This window comes from Anguilla anguilla, chromosome 4 (genome assembly GCF_013347855.1).
Source record: "Anguilla anguilla isolate fAngAng1 chromosome 4, fAngAng1.pri, whole genome shotgun sequence".
NCBI lineage: Eukaryota > Metazoa > Chordata > Actinopteri > Anguilliformes > Anguillidae > Anguilla > Anguilla anguilla.
Genome location: NC_049204.1, coordinates 53,444,023 through 53,463,183, shown reverse-complemented (window position 1 = coordinate 53,463,183; position 19,161 = coordinate 53,444,023). Strand labels below are relative to the sequence as shown.

The window sequence follows — 19,161 nt, the reverse complement described above, 5'->3', positions numbered from 1 at the left end:
TAAGTTTAAAAAAAAAAAAAACTACAGGTGTCCCTCAAGGTTCAATTTTAGGTACTGTATTATTTACAATTTATATAAATTATGTTGTTTCTTATGTAAAGAGTTGCAATCTACATATTTATACAGATGACACTTTGTTTTACTGTTCTGCTTCTACTGTACCCCAAGCTGTTGAAAATCTGCAGCTCGCCTTCAGTGCCTTACAGAAGGCCCTTTTAGATCTCAAACTAGTTTTAAATTCAGACAATATACACCCTCAATGGTACCCATATTGAGAGAGTCTCACACAATAAATATTGGAGTATCTGGATTAAAGGAAACCTGACTTTTAAAACCCATACAACTATGAGTGGGACTTAGTTTCCTTTACAGAAATAGATGTTGTTTCTCATTTGACAGTATTAGGAGAGTATTTGAGGCAACAGTCCTTCCAGTGCTGGATTATAGTGATGTAATATATAAACACACTGCTGGTTCCACCTTATAGCCTTTAGACTCTGTGTATCATTCAGCGCTTCACTACATCATAATAGATAGGTACCATACTCATCGTTGTGTGCTTTATCAGAAAGTGCTCCCTGTCTCTAAAAAGAGATCAACTTTGGTTCCTGTTTTTATATAAAGCACTTCTATTTTATCGCTCATTGACTGGAAAGCTAGAGCCTATCAGACTTGTTCTCAGGACAGGTTGATTCTCCAGGTGCCGCAGGTCTACTCTGAACTGGGTAAAGCCGCATTTAGGTATAGTGCTTCTCATACCCGGAATGAGTTACAGTGCACATTAAAACTGAACTCTTTGATTATCACGAGCCAAATCAGAACCCTGATCAAAAAACTGGCTACCTTTAAATGTAAATGTTCTGACTAAATTGAACAGTTTGATTATTATTATTTATTTATTTTCAGTTAATTTATATTTATTCATTTTATCTCTTGGAACCATTAGTTTTTGTCTGTTAGGCTGTTTTATTCTTTTTTGTAATCAGTTCTGTATTGTCTCAATGTGATTGCTCTGTGTAAGTAGCTTGGACTGTTATGAAAAAGTAGGCATACTCAGAGCAGCTGAGAAGGGGCAAAAGGATCTTATCGTTTTACTGCCATGCACATTATCAATCATGCGTTATACATCACTTTGCCAAGACGACTTGCATGTTGATGTCCAACATTTCCTAGATAACAAATACCTTATGTGTCTGAGCCAGCAATTCTCATTATTTCATTTCATTTTGGGGTTCACAATGGCATGGGTGTGGTGACTGAAAGACTAGAAGGATTCCTAGGAAAAGCAGGCTTGAATCTCAGCCAGCTGCTCCCTCACTTACCCAGGTCTCACACTGCAGAGATGCCTCCTGTCTGCCTGATGAAGCTGCTTCAAGCTATAATTTTGTGTTTTGAATAACCGTCATTTTAGGACTTTGCGCTGAACCCTGATCCACATTTTTTCTCTCTCTCTCTCTCTCTCTCTCTCTCTCACTCACCGTGCAGCCAGTACAAACATGTGCCAAGACACAAATGAAACCCACATGCTTACAGCTTACTGGTGGCACAATCAGCTTCCCTACAGCACAAACGCAAACACAAATTCAACTGACAGTGGAAGATTGTGAGATAGCGTAGATGCATTCGGATTTTTTTAGGTAACCTGAAGTGAGCTCCATAATGTTTGGGACAAAGACTTTTTTTCTTGGTTTGGCTCCGTACTCCTCAATTTTAGATTTGTAATTGAACAGTTCACATGTGGTTAAAGTGCTGATTTTATGCATTTTAGTTTCACCATGTAGAAATTACAGCACTTTTTATGCAGAGACCTCCCCCCCCACCCTTTCCCCCTTTCAGGGCACCATAATGGTTGGGATAAATTGCTTCACAGGTTTTTGTGATTAGGCAAGTGTGTTCAATTGTTTCTATAGTGCAGGTTTAGGAGAGTTTTCAGTATCAAGTCTGGATTCTAAGCTTTTGATTGTCTTTGAAGCTTTGAAGTCTGTTATTAATGATTGTCAACATGAGGAACAGAACTGCTTAAATGAAAGACAAGGAAGCCATTATGAGGCTGAGAAATAAGTTAAAAAAAACAGAGGCAAAGTCCAAACCTTAAGCTTACCAAAATCAACTGTTCAAACTGTTCACTGCTGCCATCTTGACCAGGACTCCCTGGCAGAAGAGATATTGTATCTCAATGGGACCTTCCTGGTTAAATAAAGGATAATAAATAAATAAATAAATAAACACCTGTCTCGACAGATCAGAAACACTTCAGGATGGATGTGCCAATGACGACTGTCCCCAGAAGACTTCACTAACTACAGAGGCTACATTGCAAGATGCAAACCACTAGTTAGCTGCAAAAACAGGTCTCTTATATGACTTTCAATGCAAGTCATGAAACCATTGATATTTGAAAGTAAACCCTCTGCATTTTGTAACCCTACAGTGGCCTTCACGTCTTGCTTACAAGGTACATGCTGTAGATCTTAAGGAGCAGCCCCAAAATATTCCACAATTTTAATGTTACACAGTCAACACTGATTTCATGCAAAGTTTTGTTCCACATCAGCGTTTACATTCTGGGAATGGCTTTGTTCTGGGAATAGTGAAATGGTACAGCATATGCAAGGGGCAGACCACTGATTAATCATAGTGTTAGAACAATATCATTAGACCTGAGAGGATTGATAATGAAGTGAAGTTAATCTGACAGGGTGGGAAAAACAAAAAAACAATCCACACTACCAAGCACTACCACAGCTGGAACAGTTTTAACTTCAGAAAAACATGTGGTAATGGTAATTGGTTTCATGTAGCTGATTTCACAATACTGTTTCTTCTCTAGGTTGTTTTAAACACAACTCTTACCCCAGCGAAAGGGGATTCCCAAAGGTGTGACTTCTGTTCAGGTAGTTTTGTCAGCATTTCCAAAAATAAAACCCCAGACTGCTGTTAAACTCAACATAACACAATTTTTTATGTGCCTATCATAATATTCATGCATGCATAGTGGTTATACATACAGTACAGTAGAATTCAAAATCGAATGATTGTTCATAAAGTTAAGTTTCCACCGTGAATGATCCCCACCAAAAACTTCATCTCTGGCAGGGCTCCCAATTAGTGATCTAACAAACAGGAAATCTCTTGTTTGGCAAACCAGACAATACAATATTTTTTATTGACGCAGACATGGAACATATGTTAAGCAAACTAGTGAAATAAAACAACTATTAGATGAGACATACACAAAAAATAGAGGGCCCAAAGTAAGCTTCTCAGAATTGAGCATTTTTCAGATGAAGTAAAAACCACCACAAATATAGAATCGTGTGTGTTTGGAGAAACTCCACCCACTTAATAACTGCTATTTCAATTTCACGCATGAATACCTATAAAAGAGGGAAGAAACCCAAAACATTCTCAAACATTGTCACTCGTGAAAATGCTGTGTAAAGTGGTTGAATACTGGTCGTAGGTTTCAAAAACAAAATATGATGGAGTTTTGGGGTTGAAACAAGACCATCTGAAAGCATAAAGGCAGTCAGAATGTTCCAGTGGTTTAAGCACTGCTTCTACTGCTTGGTTTGGACATTCTCCAGATGTGACTCACAGCCTACAGAAATTCTCATGACTAAGTCATGTCTCTTTGTGGTATTTCCATATGCAGTATATACGGTTTGTTAACTGGCACTCAGGTTAATAGCCACCTTTGGTTATTGGGTGCGTACACTGTCATGTTCAGCAAAACAAGTCCACTGTCAAACAGTATAACCTGTTGACATGTTCCAGACATCCATGATTTTTCTTCAGCTGCTTGGCTGCAATCAGTAAAATATATACTAATGTGTCTGAGAAAGGGTATCAGGCACACCACATGTCAGGACAGGGGAAAATAACATTCCTAAATTAGTTTTGCATCCAGACAGACTCCATAGGCTTGTACCATAGATTCACTACAGCAACTAGATGATCAGTGCTGTGTTTTCTTTTCAACTCTGAAAGCTCTGCCTCTTTACCATTGGAGTTAACATATTCTAGATTTTGAGACATTTTGTGAATAATCGTGAAGGGATGTAAAGAGAGAAAGCTAATAGCACTGGAGGTTCTATCTTTGGGCACCGTACATACGTATTATAAAGGAATGGAAATCTGTATTACCAGTTATAGCCTCCTATATTGAAGGCATACAATGCAACGGTTTTTTAAGCCTTGCTATGGTCCTGTGTTTACAATCACAGAAGTCTCATCCTCAGTCTTCAACCCCACCCACTCACACCGAGTAACTAACTTCAGTCATCTAGCTACCTAATGTAGCTAGCTGGATAGTTAGAGGCAACGCTACCTACAGGTCCAGCAGAAAACTTGCTCGCTTCTCATCCCTTGGTGAACTTCAGTTGACACTACCCATCCACCATTGCAGCAGCCAGCTAGCTAGCTTGCAAAAAAACACTCCACTGAAATCTGATCACAAACCACAGGTTCGGTAGCCACACCCACCCCTCCACACGCAGAAAAGAGTGCCACGCCAAGAAACGTACCAAACACATATCAGAATAACAAATACAGGTAAAGGTGCACAAATTTGGGGAAAGTGCGTAAAGACCGAGATTTCCAGTGCATCATAGATATGCCTCAGCTGTTATTTTATAGTACTTTCAAGGTAAAAATCCAGCACAGTATGGCTTTAAAAAAAGTACAGCAGACCAAGAAAATACTAGAACTGACCATGTGGTTACAACAAAGAATTTGTGCTTTTACCCAAAGCTAAACTCATCCTACTCTTTTGTTCACTGATGCATTGTGCAATAAACACACACAAAAAATGTATTTGTACATCTGGACTGTATCAGCAATATAAGTTAAACATTAAACTCAAATGCAAATTTTATTATTGAAAGTCTGTCAATAATTTACACGGGATGTTGCCCGATAAACTATTCATCATGATCAAGCTGGGAACTCTACGACAATGGCACAAATACATGAAGCAAGTAACCGTCTTTCTTTTCATGTTTTTAGGAGGTGAACTTTGGAACCCCTATCAGTAAGAAAACACTGTAAAATGGATAACTGAAAATGTTCACATTCTAATATTCAATCAAAAGCTGGATACTGACTTTATGGTATTTACATAAATAATGCAGATGTATGTGGTACAGACATAATTCAACACATGCATGCACACGTGCACACGTGCACGCTCGCGCGCGCGCGCACACACACACACACACACACAAATCTAGAGCCCTTGTTGATTGGCTTTTTTCAAGAAATACCTATTCCATTTGGAAAGTTAAAAACCAATTAATGGAATTAGCATTTTCACTTAAAATTTGAAACTTCATCAAAAAGTTAAAATAAATAGAAAATAATGATATTGTTATCAAAGTCTTAGTCATACAAAAGGAGATAAACACATGTGCACAGACCTGCTACCTGCAGCATATCAAAGTCTTACAAACATATTAAGAATCCACACACCGACAACAAAATTGGTATGAATAAAAGTCAAAAAGTCAAGATATGTTTAAGTACACAATTGTTCTTCATTTTTTATTATTTCATGACACCAATTTCAAATTTACACAATATGGGTACCATTCTAATAATTCAGTGTATTATACAGTTATTTACTTTTGGAATATATCCAAAAAAAAGAAAGAAACCCAAATATTAACACCCACTTATAGAAAAAAAATGTAAGAAACACTGCAACACAGAGGAATAACAAGACAGGTAGAGAATCTTAAAGTCATTTCTAAACCAACTGCACATTTACAAAAACAAAGCAAAGTTAAAAAATGTAAATAAGACAGAAAAAAGCTAAACAAAATCAACACTACTAAAGTGAAGTGCAAATTTCTTTGGAGGTTGGAATAAAGTTATAAGAACCCATAAATAAGAAATAAGACATACGTAAACAAAACAGACAAGCAAAACAAAGGCGGATGATTGACTTCAAGTAGGAGGTCCCAGACAGTGGAGGATCATGGGAAACGCCCCAGCAGCTTACTTCTTCCTCTGGAACACATTGGCTAACATGGCTCCAGAAGTGGTCAGCTGACCCATCTTGTTTAGGAACTTTGTCTTGGCATCTTCACCCACAAGACTTGCAGCAATTGACACAGAGCTGGGGGAGAGGGGAAAACAAAATAAGTGTGTGCGCGCGCATGTGTGTGTGCGAGCATATGAAGGCATGTGTCTGTGACATTATAAATTCCAGCTTTCCTCACAGATTTTTCTAAAAGCAATTGAACTACTGACATGCAAACTGAACAAATGACAAACTCATACAAGCTAATACAACCAATTATTATTATTTCCCCATTCTGAAGTGCCATCCCTTAATATAAATACTGAACATCCAATGCCTCCCAAAGAGTTGATTGGTTCATCTGCCTTTAATATAAACATGGTAGTCTTGATTGTTTTGAGGTCTTCATCCAAAAGATATCAAAGTGATCATGGTGGTTACATGCATTTGTGATTTTACAGACTAAGTTTCTACGTCAAGACAAGAACTACATGAACATATACACAAATTGATTCAATCAATATTAAATATAAAAAATATTATATGCAAAGGTAGAATAATTTTAAATGAGAATATTTCATTTTAATTTTAACTACTGGTGAAATACTGAAAACAAAGGAACCCTTATGATTCTCACAATATACTGTGTGATGGCAAACGTGCACCACCACGATCACCTTGATGTCTTTTATAGCAATTGCTGAAATTGAAAACATTGCTGGGTTGTCGATAAACTTGAGGCATGAGAACCAGAGTTTATGATCTAACAAGGCAGCCCTTATGACCAGCATACACATGTTCACAAGATGGGGAAACATCTCTTTTCCACACCCACACCGTGTCTACACTTCCATGGGTTTGGGGGGGGGGGGGGGCAGTGACATGCTGATGCTCTAAAGAGAGGAAGACCACATTAAAGCCTGCCGACCCTCTCATTATGTACAGCTTTTGGGTTTGGATGCTGATACATAGAAGAAGGCAAGGGCGATCCTTATTGGTTCATACAGCCCAACGCACTACACCCAGTGCTACAGCAGCCATTCACGGTTCAGGACCGTCTGTCTTTTAAGAGCAGGGAGGTAAATGTAGAGAAATGAAACACACACAGCTTTTATGTCCAGCAGCACTTCCTCTGTGGTTTATATATTCTAAGTTCAGCCTTTCTAAGATGTGCTTGTTCCAAGTTCCTCCAAGCTGTAAATGGGAACCAATGAAGGGCCTGGTCCGACCACACACAACAGGAGGGGTAATGAGACGGTCAAACCCCATCGGGCATTGTAATGGGGAGGAAGTTAGCGAGAGAGTGAGGGAGAGCCAGGGAGAGAGGGAATGAGCGAGGGAGTGAGTGTGGAGACGAGTGAATGCAGGAATATGCATGAATCAGTGTATGAATTCTATGTATGAATGTGTATAAGTGAGATAGTGAGTGAGACACTAAGTGGGGAAGGAGAGAGTGAAAGAGAGGGAATGGGAGAGACAGGTAATGAGATAAGGAAGGAGGGAGAGAATGAGACAGTAATACGGGGAACAAATGAGTGAGAAAGGGAATGAAGCAGAAGATAAGTGAATAAGAGTACGAATGAGAGAGGGAGAGAGGGACAAGTGAGTGAGAAGCAACACATGAGAAAATGAGTGAGTGCACCAGGTGAGTTAGTGAAAGTACATGGATGAGTGAGAGAGGGAGTGAGAGAAGGAAAGAGGGATGAGGAACAGTGGGATGAAATAAAGAATAAGTGAGTTAGCAGGTAAGTATGAAAAATAAAGATGGTTAATTTCTAAAATAAATGAATATAAGTGAACAAGAAAAATAACACTGATAAGTCTTCCCATTATCAGGAATGTTGTGTGGTGTTGACTAGTTGGCTCTCACCCTTGTGGCTCCTGGATGTTCTTGTTTTCCAACTTCTGCTCACATTCTTTAATCATAGAGCTCAAAATAACCTGATGGAGAAAAGCACGAGATCAGGCCTTTAAATAAAATCCTCCCTCCGGATCCGGCTCCTGCTCACAGTTTCTCTTGGAATAAATGCTGCACATGCCATGCACTGGCAGCTGCTGATCAGAGGTTTATTAGCTGGCACAATGAAAGGGTCACCTGACATCTCTAAGGGCACAAAAAAGATCCACTAATTTCAGAAGAATCAGCCAGTTCATACTTTAAAACACATACAGAAAGGCAAACAAACAGTGAATTAATTTACACTTTCATGGAATACCTTCCGTTCACTAACATGAAATTTGATCTTTTGACAATTTCAACATTCATGGAAAAAAAAAAAACACGGATTCATCGATTAATATCTCCTCAGACTTTAGAATGTAACCTTGAACAATTCATTTCACACAGCTGAGAGTGAAAATGTCTTTTTTGGCAAACCAATTTTTTGTCACAACAGCATATGACATGGATAGGTCTGCTTGTGTAATTACACCCACCTCGTGCTCCGGAGAAAGATGCTCCATGTCCGTTCTTAAACACTTCAAACCGGGAAGGAAGTGGTTGACCATCAGCTCCTCAGAAATAACTGAAAGATCAGGGTTAAGGGTAGACTGACCCTGTTTGTAAGCAAGAGACCCTCAATCTGATCATGAAATATGAAGAGGTATGGTGACATCAAAAAACATAATAGCACACAATCAAGGTGATTAATATGAACATTGTTGTTGTAAAATGTTAGGTACATGTAATATGAGACCTAGGAACACAGCAGGAATTTCAGGAGGAAAAAAAAAAATGTAATCTCTCAAAGCTGAGGTAGTCCCAATCTGGATTGATTACCAAAACTGAAACAAAGTCTGGGTATACAGAGATCGGTAATGTAGTTAGTAAATCATTTATTTTAGTGATGGCATGATTTAAAAATCTAACTAATTTACAGTTTGTTACAGCTAAGTCAAACGGCAATGCCTCTGGGTTCTACAGACCCAAGCACCTTTCTCCAACAGCCTTCGGCATGCTATTTGTTGTGCAATTGTAGGCTCAGATTTTCAACTTCAGGCAATCGTTCTTACCACAACTACACGTGGGAGTACAGTAAACTTGACCATAACCCAAGACTAATGAATGAATGCTTGCTGATATCACTTCCTCACGTCCTCCGCACGTCCTCCGCACACGCGGGCCCCACCGGCTCCCACGGCCGAAGACGTCCCGTAATCTCAGGCGAGCGCAGAGCTCTCCCGGCCCCGCCCGACGCCGCCCCGCTGCGGAGGGCGTCCCGGACAGCTCACGGCTCTGCTATGCTGCGGACGGCCCACGCGGGCCCGCGTGCCGGGAACCGCGACCAGAGGGAAAGACTTTTTCCGGCTCGGGGAAAAGCTCTCCGTCATTAGCGAGAGAACATCGCGGGCCGGTCGGCTCTGGATGGCAGCCTCCGCCCTGCAATTTGAGCGCGCCGTAAGCACTCCCAAAGTTTATTTTTCCTTGTTCTTGCCTGGGAATATTCAAACGACTTAAAATGAAGTGCACCAAAAAAATGCAAATTCTTCAAAAAAATAAATAAATAAAAAATAACTGTTTATCTTCGCCTTCCAATCCAGTCAAGACACACACAGCTCTTATGCAAATGCTGATTTGCAATGCTGGTTGGTGAAACTGTGTTTATGTTTAGCTCTGGAAGAGAACACAGACACTGGCAAAACACAGCAAAGTGCCACGGTGGTTAATTGAAAGCATGTGTTAAGCAGATGGCTTAAGGTTTGAAAACTCTCCCTTTCAATCTCGCTGAACACAGGTCATTTGTGCCCTTAGGCTATGCACTTAATGTGATGCTTCAATAAATACGTATTAATAAATGTTGCCATGGATAAGCATGTCTGTGAAGCAATTAATGCAATGACATGGATGAAAGTAATATTGACTGAATGACGGTTTAAATTCAAATGACAGAGGTGAGCAGTGAGGGAGAAAGTATAACATGATAATATACACGGTGCAGTAGAATAAACCAAGCAAAGGGAACATTTTGATTTCACATGTGCTAAACTCTTTTGGGAGCTTTGGCACAATGACTGACACCTTCTTTGAAAACAGCTTGTTAATTTTGCTCTCTACCCAATCCAAAAGAGATGTGACCTTCTCCTCTCGCATTATGCAGCATACAGATCCCAGGTTCGACTTGCGACCACTGACCCCTGACCCCTGACCCTTAAGGATACAACAGCAGGACAGGGCGCTGTAGGCCTCGAAGAGCTGGGTGGCGATGTCGAGCCTTTTGGTGTCCGCCATTTGCATGTTATTTCCCAGGGCCAGTTTGTGCAAATGAGGAAGGACAACTGAAAAACAACACCAGTGGGACAGTTTGATGTCAGAGCCTTAGCGGGGCGTCACGCATGGCCTCAGAAACACAAGCGCTCGGGGTCAGCCTGTTTCGGTGGCACGAGAAGTACCTCGAGAACAATCAACAAATTGTAGCGGGTGTTGTTTTACTCCACGTCCTCACTCTGTTCTGCATTTGCAGCTGTTACTGCTCTGTTAGTCACTGAAAACACGGTCAATCCCACTCAAAGACAATGCCACAGCAAATATTACCTCCATTAACAGGATAATACGTTTCATACTGAGAAGAATGCATTATCAATATGCACAACGAATAGCCCACATTCAGCATATTTAAAAATTTTACCGGGAATAACAATCTCAGTGTTCTACCTAACATATAACAGCAGGAAAAATGAAATATACAGCATCACGCACTACTTCTTTGTCAACTGTTAAACAGAACAGGCATTACGAGCCGAACGCAGAGTGCCTGCTAGCGAGACAGAGGTACTCACACTCGTCCCTAAACCTAGGCTCGGCGTTGGGCCCCACCCTTCCGAACGTCTTGATGATCTCCATGTGCAGAGAGTGCTGGTCTTGGTACTGGGGGTCTTCCAGAAAGGAGGCCAGCTGCATTTTCACCCTCTCCAGCAGCTGAAACGGCACCCGCATTTCCACGTTAGCCGCCACTCGTGTTACAAACGAACCTTCGGCTCATTCCGGATGTCGCCCATTTAATGCTGCCAATTTAACTCATTTGAGACAAACCACGGTAAAACTCGTACCTCTTTTTGCGTCACGGTCTCCATAATTGTGCCGAATGCTGGTATCGTTGATATCCTTACTGAACTGTAAGGAAAACGTCATTACATTTTCTTCAACATCATTAGCAAATTTCCTTTTAAGATAATATGACTTTAAAACATGACAAAGACTGATTTTGAATGTATTAAGTAGTAAGCAAGGATGAATCATGTTAGTCCAAGGATGGGCAATACCAGACATTCAGGGCTAGAGCCACGTAGGTTTTAGGAGTTACGCTTTTTAAATGAGTAACCAATCTATATCTTTACTTGGTGGGTTGATATCCTGAATAAACAATGACAGAAACCAAGTGATTTGACAACTTGGGCAGGAGCAAACCAGCGTATCTTTCAGCCCTCCAGCATTAGAATTGCCCATCCCTGCGTCAGACATTCATTCTGATGGTAGTTTTAAAAAAAATAAGATAAAATCAAAAATACAACCAACAGAATGCTGAAGACAAAAGGTTGGTGTTAAAATCTCACATCTGCATTAACTCACAATTCGGGACCACTGCACAAGGTTATAAGGGCCGGGGCTACTCGCTTGTCAATTAAGGCTTCGCTCATGCCTCGAAGAATCAGCTGCAACCGGTCAAATGCAAAAGAGAGACGGGTGGGTAAACATACACGGGCGAGGACCTGGGGGTGGGGGGGGGGTGGTGGGGGAGGGGCGGAGGGGGCCTCTACAGGGCGGGTTCGCAGCCGAGCATGCTGGGAGCGGGATCCAACGCCTGATCATGCAGCGGCTCAAGCGAGCGTGTCAGTACAGGCCCTAACTATATGAGAAATGTTAGTATGGATGTATATCACAGATAAGCACAGTCATTCTCACCTTGGCTTCACAAGAATAACCCAGCAGTGTCTCTGGCGTAACCAATCAGATTTCAAAAGACTCGCCAAATAATCCTACCAAAGGACATTACGCAAAAATTCCAAGTATAGTCTCCTGTATTGGATAGGAGTACTGAAGTGAGCGTGTCTTCTGAGTTTCTGTGCTGACAGGATTTACATAATTATGTACAGTATAATGAGCTGGCAGTGCTGAGTGCATGCTCGCTGATCTACAATTTAGAGTACTAGGTTATACTGTTGTTTGCGCAGTACTAGATTATAGCAGTAGTTTTCAGATGGTGAATAAATTCATACAGCAAATTGCTGGTTCACTGGTTGAAATAGGGATGCTCAACATTTGACTCCAATTCTTCGTACTTAATATTATTATAGGCAAAATACAAAACCTGACAACTTATTTTACAGCACGTTCTCAGAGACGTGAATATCAGCTTTGCTCGCCCAGTCAATATCCAGAGTAGTGAAACACTCAATGTATGTAAAATGGTTCGGGGCAACAAGCAAACTGGTTTCAGTTTACCGAGGGAGATTTGGCTCTGGGGAAGCCGAGGCTGAACGAGGTGTGCGGGATGAACGCGGCAGGAGTAGACTTACATTTCAGGATCACTGGAGAGAGTGATAAGTGCTGGAACAACTCTCTGAGCTACTAGAGTTTCATTCACCCCCTTCACCAACAGCTGATTGGTCAGAGCAGGGTGATGTCACACGGGATGCATGGAAAGAGCAAGCACAGTGTCATGGCACACCGCAGAGAGAGAAGGACAAAATAAACAACCATGAAAAAAAAATAAATTAAAAAAATAGAAAAACAAAACACAAAGCTGACACATAACCGACACAAGCAAAAGAGGAGCAAACAAAAAATTGCGGCCAGGCAAATATAATTCTACGCTATTGCTTAACATGGAAGGGGTGGGGGGAATTTCAATGAGTTCTGATACACTCCTCCTCACCTTATACAAAGTGATTTTTTTTTGGGGGGGGGGGGGGGGGCAGTGGGTGGGGGGATGGGAAGGAGGGAAGGGGTGGGGGGGTGCTTTTATCAGTTGAATGAACAGCAAGCAGGTGGCTGTAGTGCAAAGTCAAATGGGTGTGCTTCTATTTACTTTACATTTTACAATCTTGAAACAGTCACTGCAACATTAACACAAAATAAATGTTTAAAAAGCTCATATTAAACTATTCCCTGATTTACCATCTGGAAATCTTTTTTTTTTTTTTGTAGAGATTATTTAAGAAAATGGTCAACAGGGATTACAGAATAAACCAGCACAAATACCTAACTGCCAGTGTTCAAGCTTTTCTCAATTTTACAATGTATTTATTTACTGTGATGAGATTGGTAGGGATGTGAAGCGGAATGAATGCTTCATTTGCTTATATTAAGTTATCACTGTTGCCATCTATGATGAAATGCGCTAGCTTAGCACGTAGCAGTATACCGGAAATGCCATTCAGCGAGATTTCCGCTTCACCTCCCTATAAGTGATAATGATCACAGCCATCACAAGCTTGAACACAAGTTTGGCAAAGTAGTTTTTTTCTCATTATAATATGGTTGAATGCCACCAGCACTCGGCATAGTAAGTGTACCAGAGTTTGAAATGAGTTTCTCTTAGCAGAATCACATCTCTTAAATTACAACTTAATGGGAATCGTCATATGAATTTCATATGAATTCCAAATTTTGGAGTAGCTTACCTCGAACATTCGAGCTGAGGTACACCGGACAAGAGCAGAGGTATGGACAACCCCGTACCACAGCACCGTTAAAAGCAGCTCATGATATGCTGGATTTGCACTAAAAAGGAGAGATGCATTTGTATTACATGAATATGAGAATTCAATAAGAATGAATATTTTATAAGGTTCATTCTAATCATTTAATAAGTCCCCCACCAGAACTTCACCATTATATGAGAGTTCTACCAAAGAATATTGTCAGAGTTAGAGTGGGGCTTGCTATATTCAAAATAAGTGGTGCACCACAGAGATGCTAGTTGTACCACATATTGACAAGTACATTTACATTCCATTAAAACTATGCAGCCCATAAACAATACATTGTTCAAGTTTTTAATAAAAAAAATGTAAATACTTTCTTTAAGACTTGCTCTCTGCCTCTTTCATGCCTATAGCAGTTAACGGTTTCTAGTCACAACACTGACTGATCAGAACCACCTATGGATCTTTACCCGAGTTCCACAAAGGATGCTTTCAAACTGTCCAAGGGAGCATGTGACAAGGACAAAGTGGTCATGACATCTTCCAGGAACCCAACTAGAAGCTTGCGGTCCTCTTCCTGCAGAAAAAAAAGACAGACTAATATGAAAGCAAGATAGGACTACTGTTGCTACTGTTAAGTCTGTGTGTGAATTTGACACCATTCTTACCTGGTTATAGCAGGTCAGAACCCCTGTGGCGTAGATTGGTACCGTGGCCTTAGTTAGGATCCCATTCCCAGCTGCAGTGTCTACAATCAAAACGATACACAAAAAGTTTGGCATAAGTTACATTTTTTTAAAAATAAAACGGAATATTAAAAACCCTCAAAAAAATTTTAAACGCAGAGAGGTGGTGTTATTAGTCAACAGTAACAAAGCAACTATTTGAAATTGAGTTCTTAGCAATTTCTATTTTATTTATTCATCCTTTTTAACAAATGTAGTCTGCCCAACAGTATTTGTTGGCCCAACCCATCACAGCCGGGAAAATCTTGCCAGCCGACACCTGCCTTCCACAGGTGCCACCGTCAGGATTACATTATGGACTTTGGCACTGGCTAACACTTCCTCAATGTGCAAATGGGCCCTGATAATCATCACCAAATAGCAGATGTCACATCCTCACTCAAGGAATATTCAATCTAGACTTACCCACATTCTCTTCAGAAAGTCTGAGGATTTCTTGAAATTGTGGCTTTACCTGAAAATAGATAAATGGAAACATCAATGAAACATGGCTTTGTTACAATTTGAAGCATGGTGCATGCTGTTGTTGTGTGGTTTTTAGAAAAGAGCTAAAGAGCTAAAGAGCATGTACTCTTCCAACTTCCCACCTTGGTGTTTGTGAAAATCTTCCCGAACGTTCGACATAACCTCCAGAAGAAGCGAGAGAACTCATGGACGCAGGTTGATGAGGTCACGTTGATCCGGCCAACGATTTCTATGAGCTGGGGCAGCCTGATGGGAGAGTGTGTAAAGGGTCAGTGTTGCAGAATGAGCGCCCAGACTGTAGATATAATATGTGCACATGAGTGTTTGCACATGAGTATACATGTGTGCTCTGCAAATGTGTGTACACTGTATGTATGTGTTGTGGGTGTTTTTTGGGGGGGGGCTGGTTGTGTGCAAACTTGTATGTGTGCGTTCATGTGTTTGCGTCTGTGTGTGCACACATGAGTCTGTGTGGGGGGGGAGGGGGGGGGTGAAAAAAATGTGTGCACATTTGTGTCTGTATGTGTGTGTGGGGGGGTGGGGGGGGGGGGGGGGGGGGTGTATGTGGGAGCGACCCTGCATGTGGAGGAGACAGTGGGCTGTGTGAAGACACTCACAGCTGGTTGACCACCCAGAGCAGGCTGTCCCAACCGGTGGTCCCCTCGTGCTCCAGCTGGTGGTCGTACAGCTGCAGCAGCACTGCCAGCTGCTCCCGGCTCCCGATGACGGTGGCCACGTCTTGCAAGGGAGAGGCTGGCCGGGGGAACCTGGTCACTGGAGGATCACCAAGACAGCAGGGGTCACGCGTGGTTCCAACAGGCCGCTAAATGAGGGAGCCCAGTAAAGACCAGGCGCTCCTCCAGGAATACCATCTAAAGTGGTAGATGCTATCCGAACGCAGTTACCACAGTACAAACAAAAAAAATGGCTTTGAAATCCACCCATAAACCAACAGACAAAATTACAGGCCTCCCAGGTACTGCAGCCAACTGTAAACGTGGAACCAAACTGCATTCTGCTGAAACCACGGTACGACCTCTGGGGGTTTTTATCAGAAATGTCACATCTCCGTGTTGACACTGGCCAGGGAGAGCCCGGTTCTGGCGAGCCCTCACCCTCGATGGGAGGCGCCTCGCCCTGCAGTTTGGCTCGGCCCGTGAAGGGGGCGTTCTGGAGCACCACGGCGAACAGGGGGGGGATGAGGGACTGCAGAGCCGACAGGAACATGTGGAGCTTGTGCTCATCCAGCCCGCGCTCTCCGTCCTGCAGATCAGAGCACACACAGGGTTACAGTGTGTGCATGCAGGTCATAGAGCACAGGTGGACACATGAACACGCATTTACACACACACACACACTCACACACACATGGAGTTCATTCACAGACATAAAAACAAAAGTTTACACACTAACTCGGTTCAGGTTTTTGGGCATATTGGGTTTTATTTTCTGGCTGGCACATGACACGTAGCGAGCTGTTGCCTGGCAAAGTGGTATTTTTGTCAACAAAAAAAAACACTTTTTTTTTTTTTTTTTTTTTTGATAGTAATGTTGCCTTTTTAGCTAAATGAGCAACTGCATAGCAACTGGCTATAAATGAAAACAGAGAGCATGATGAATGGCGATCATAGGGCAGCGTAGCACTGGAGAGCTGAGGGACGAGGTTGGGCTGACCTTGAGCAGCTTCTCGATGCGCGACAGCAGGTTGGGGATCAGCTGGGACTGCAGGTTGCCCAGCTCCGAGGACCAGGCGGCGAAGGCCGGGATGAACACCTGGTGGATGGCACTGATCACCCTCTCCGAGGGGTCCCCCAGAGAAAGCAGCATCAGCTCGAAACCCTGAAAACATGGACAGATGCACACAAATGTGCATATATTTATACAAACACAAATACACACAGAGAAAATCTACAGCCTCACTCTTCTGAATCACACATACATTCAGTGATAGCTACTCTGATGATTACCCTCTTCCCACTCTCGGGGTGTTAATGGTTAAATACTTTATGTGCACTATACATTCATCTATCATTTAATCACACATGTAGAAAATCATGGTTCTTAACAAAGATATTCACATTTTCTTTAAAAATCCTTATTCGACTCATTGCTAAAATTTTTGCCTATGACTAGAGATATAACAACATTTTGTTCACGTCCAATCCTAATACCAACCACAGAAAGTGCAAGGCAAATTTAAAATGATAATCAAGGACAGGTTGCTCACAGCATACTGGTACACAACATGGTCAAATGCATGTAGACACCTGCCATCCAATATCTCATCCAAAATCAGGGGAATTAATATGGACTTAATCGACCCTTTTCCTGCTATAACAGCCTCCACCTCTCCTGGGACGGCTTTATACTAGATGTTGGAGCACTACTGCAGGGATTTTCTTCCATTCAGCAAGAACAGCATTAGTGAGGTAATGATTGAGTGATTAGGCCTGGCTCGCAGTTGGCTTTCCAACTAATCCCAAAGGTGTTGGATGGGGTTGAGGTCAGGGCTCTGTGCAGGCCAGTCAACTTCTTCCACACCGTTCTAGGCAAAACCTGTTCTATATGGACCTTGCTGTATGCCCAGTTGCATTGTCATGCTCAAACAGGAAACGGCCTGCCCCAAACTCTTGGGGAAGCACAGAATCGTTGAAAATGTGATCGTATGCAGTAGCATTAAGATTTGCCTTCACTGGAAGGGCCTAGACAAACCCATGAACAACAGCCCCAAACCAAGGTATGTCCAGATACTTTTGGACATAATGTGTAGCTGTGTTATTACAGTGATGTCAAGGTTAAATTTCTTGTACCGATGAGCAGTTAAACAGGGTCACTAGACAAAAGGAATAGCGGTACAGAGTCATTACCACTCTACAGTATTTGGGAATAACCCCAAGTAAAGCTCACGTGTCACCTACTCTTCCAATAAAAACAGGACTGACCACTTGGCCAAATTCTCACATCACTTACACACTGACCAGATATCCCTCAGCAGGCTAGCGTTGGCCTAGTTTGGGGGCTTTTTCCCAACAGAACACACAAAAATTAATGGTAAAAAGTGCCAACAAACCTCTCATATGAAAAAAAGTAACACTTCAATACAGCAGGAGGCAGTAAAGTGCATTTTCATGCATTAGTCACACACACTACATAAGAAGCTCCTGTAAGGCACTGTGAAGATGCAAGCATTGCAGGGCTCCACGTTAACATTGTTTCCCAAGGAGCACATGTGCTAAGCTAAAAAATTTAGGAGCACACCAATGCGTCCCAATTAGTAGATGCGCCTAAATCCTTTTTATAGTTAGCACACATCGATTTTTTGGAGCAAATGCTCTTAACATGGAAGCACTATAGAGCCCTGAAATGGTAACATTTGATTACCAGGATACCACAGACAAACAATTGTGTGCAATCAGCTTCAGAAAGTGATGGCCGATGTGTGCTTCGGAGTTTTCTTTTTTTTTTACTTCTGAACTCAACAACAGCTCAGATTCAGCAGAGTGGCTTCAGAGAAGCAGAACAGTGGAGCCAGTGGTGGTTACTGTGGCGACAGACAGTTTATTCCAATCTGCCATGGATTACAAGCAGAAGAATCGCCGGCATTCGCAAAACCGCTCAAATCTGCTCCACTCACTGGACTCAGTCACCTCCTCCATGCACCTCTAGAAAGTAACAGACTGCTTTCCATGAGATGCTGGGTAGAAAATGCTTTTCCGCTTTCTCTATTTACCTAGAGGTGGGAGAGCCTATAAATGGTTCAATCTATATACAACACTACAATGATGGTGTTCAACAATGCACGGAGACTGCCCAAAACACTTTCATATACATTTTCCTAAAGAAAGGTCAATAATCCATCCCTTGAGAAAACATTTTCTTTCGAGGAAAGCAGTATGCACATTTTTTTGACCTCACACAGCAGTCCCGGAGAGCCAGAGTCTGCAGGTTTTGTGGTTTCCTTTCAGTCAGCAGACAATTCAGGACTTGGCAACAAGATGAGGACTCTTTAGCCAATCAAAGACTTGCGTGTAAGGGCAGGAAGACACCAGAAACCACCAGATATTGTGGCCCTCCAGGATTTGAGTTTGAGAGAATTGCTATAAAGGAAGTGAATTCTGAGTCTGCCCTGACCTTTTTTGCATACTGAATTCCTACCATTGGCTGCAGTTTAGTTGGTTGGAAAGCTATGTCATGCTTTGACACTGTTTGTTGGACTGAAAGGTGCTCATTTTTTAGCTACAACAGACCATGCATGTGCTGAATAGGCAAAGAATAGCTCCAGAA

At 41.9% G+C, this 19,161-nt stretch overlaps 1 protein-coding gene across 5 annotated transcripts in view; it reads right to left on the bottom strand.

Annotated features, from left to right (window-relative positions):
- Nucleotides 1–5,510: 5,510 nt before the first annotated feature.
- relch (RAB11 binding and LisH domain, coiled-coil and HEAT repeat containing) overlaps nt 5,511–19,161 on the bottom strand; it is a 37,737-nt gene continuing 24,086 nt past the window's right edge. For 2 of the 5 annotated variants that reach the window (XM_035413235.1, XM_035413238.1), the window contains 15 exons: nt 16,552–16,716; nt 15,993–16,140; nt 15,495–15,651; nt 15,000–15,123; nt 14,818–14,866; nt 14,335–14,414; nt 14,137–14,243; nt 13,643–13,742; nt 12,536–12,618; nt 11,069–11,132; nt 10,799–10,937; nt 10,181–10,297; nt 8,459–8,547; nt 7,893–7,963; nt 5,511–6,118 (listed from right to left, as the gene is read on the bottom strand). In XM_035413235.1, coding sequence (XP_035269126.1) covers nt 5,998–6,118; nt 7,893–7,963; nt 8,459–8,547; nt 10,181–10,297; nt 10,799–10,937; nt 11,069–11,132; nt 12,536–12,618; nt 13,643–13,742; nt 14,137–14,243; nt 14,335–14,414; nt 14,818–14,866; nt 15,000–15,123; nt 15,495–15,651; nt 15,993–16,140; nt 16,552–16,716 — 1,614 coding nt within the window. In that variant the 3' untranslated portion in view covers nt 5,511–5,997. Of the gene's footprint in view, nt 6,119–7,892; nt 7,964–8,458; nt 8,548–10,180; nt 10,298–10,798; nt 10,938–11,068; nt 11,133–11,588; nt 11,672–12,535; nt 12,619–13,642; nt 13,743–14,136; nt 14,244–14,334; nt 14,415–14,817; nt 14,867–14,999; nt 15,124–15,494; nt 15,652–15,992; nt 16,141–16,551; nt 16,717–19,161 lie in introns of those variants that run through there. The other 3 variants (XM_035413236.1, XR_004764779.1, XM_035413237.1) reach the window with 3 other exon arrangements.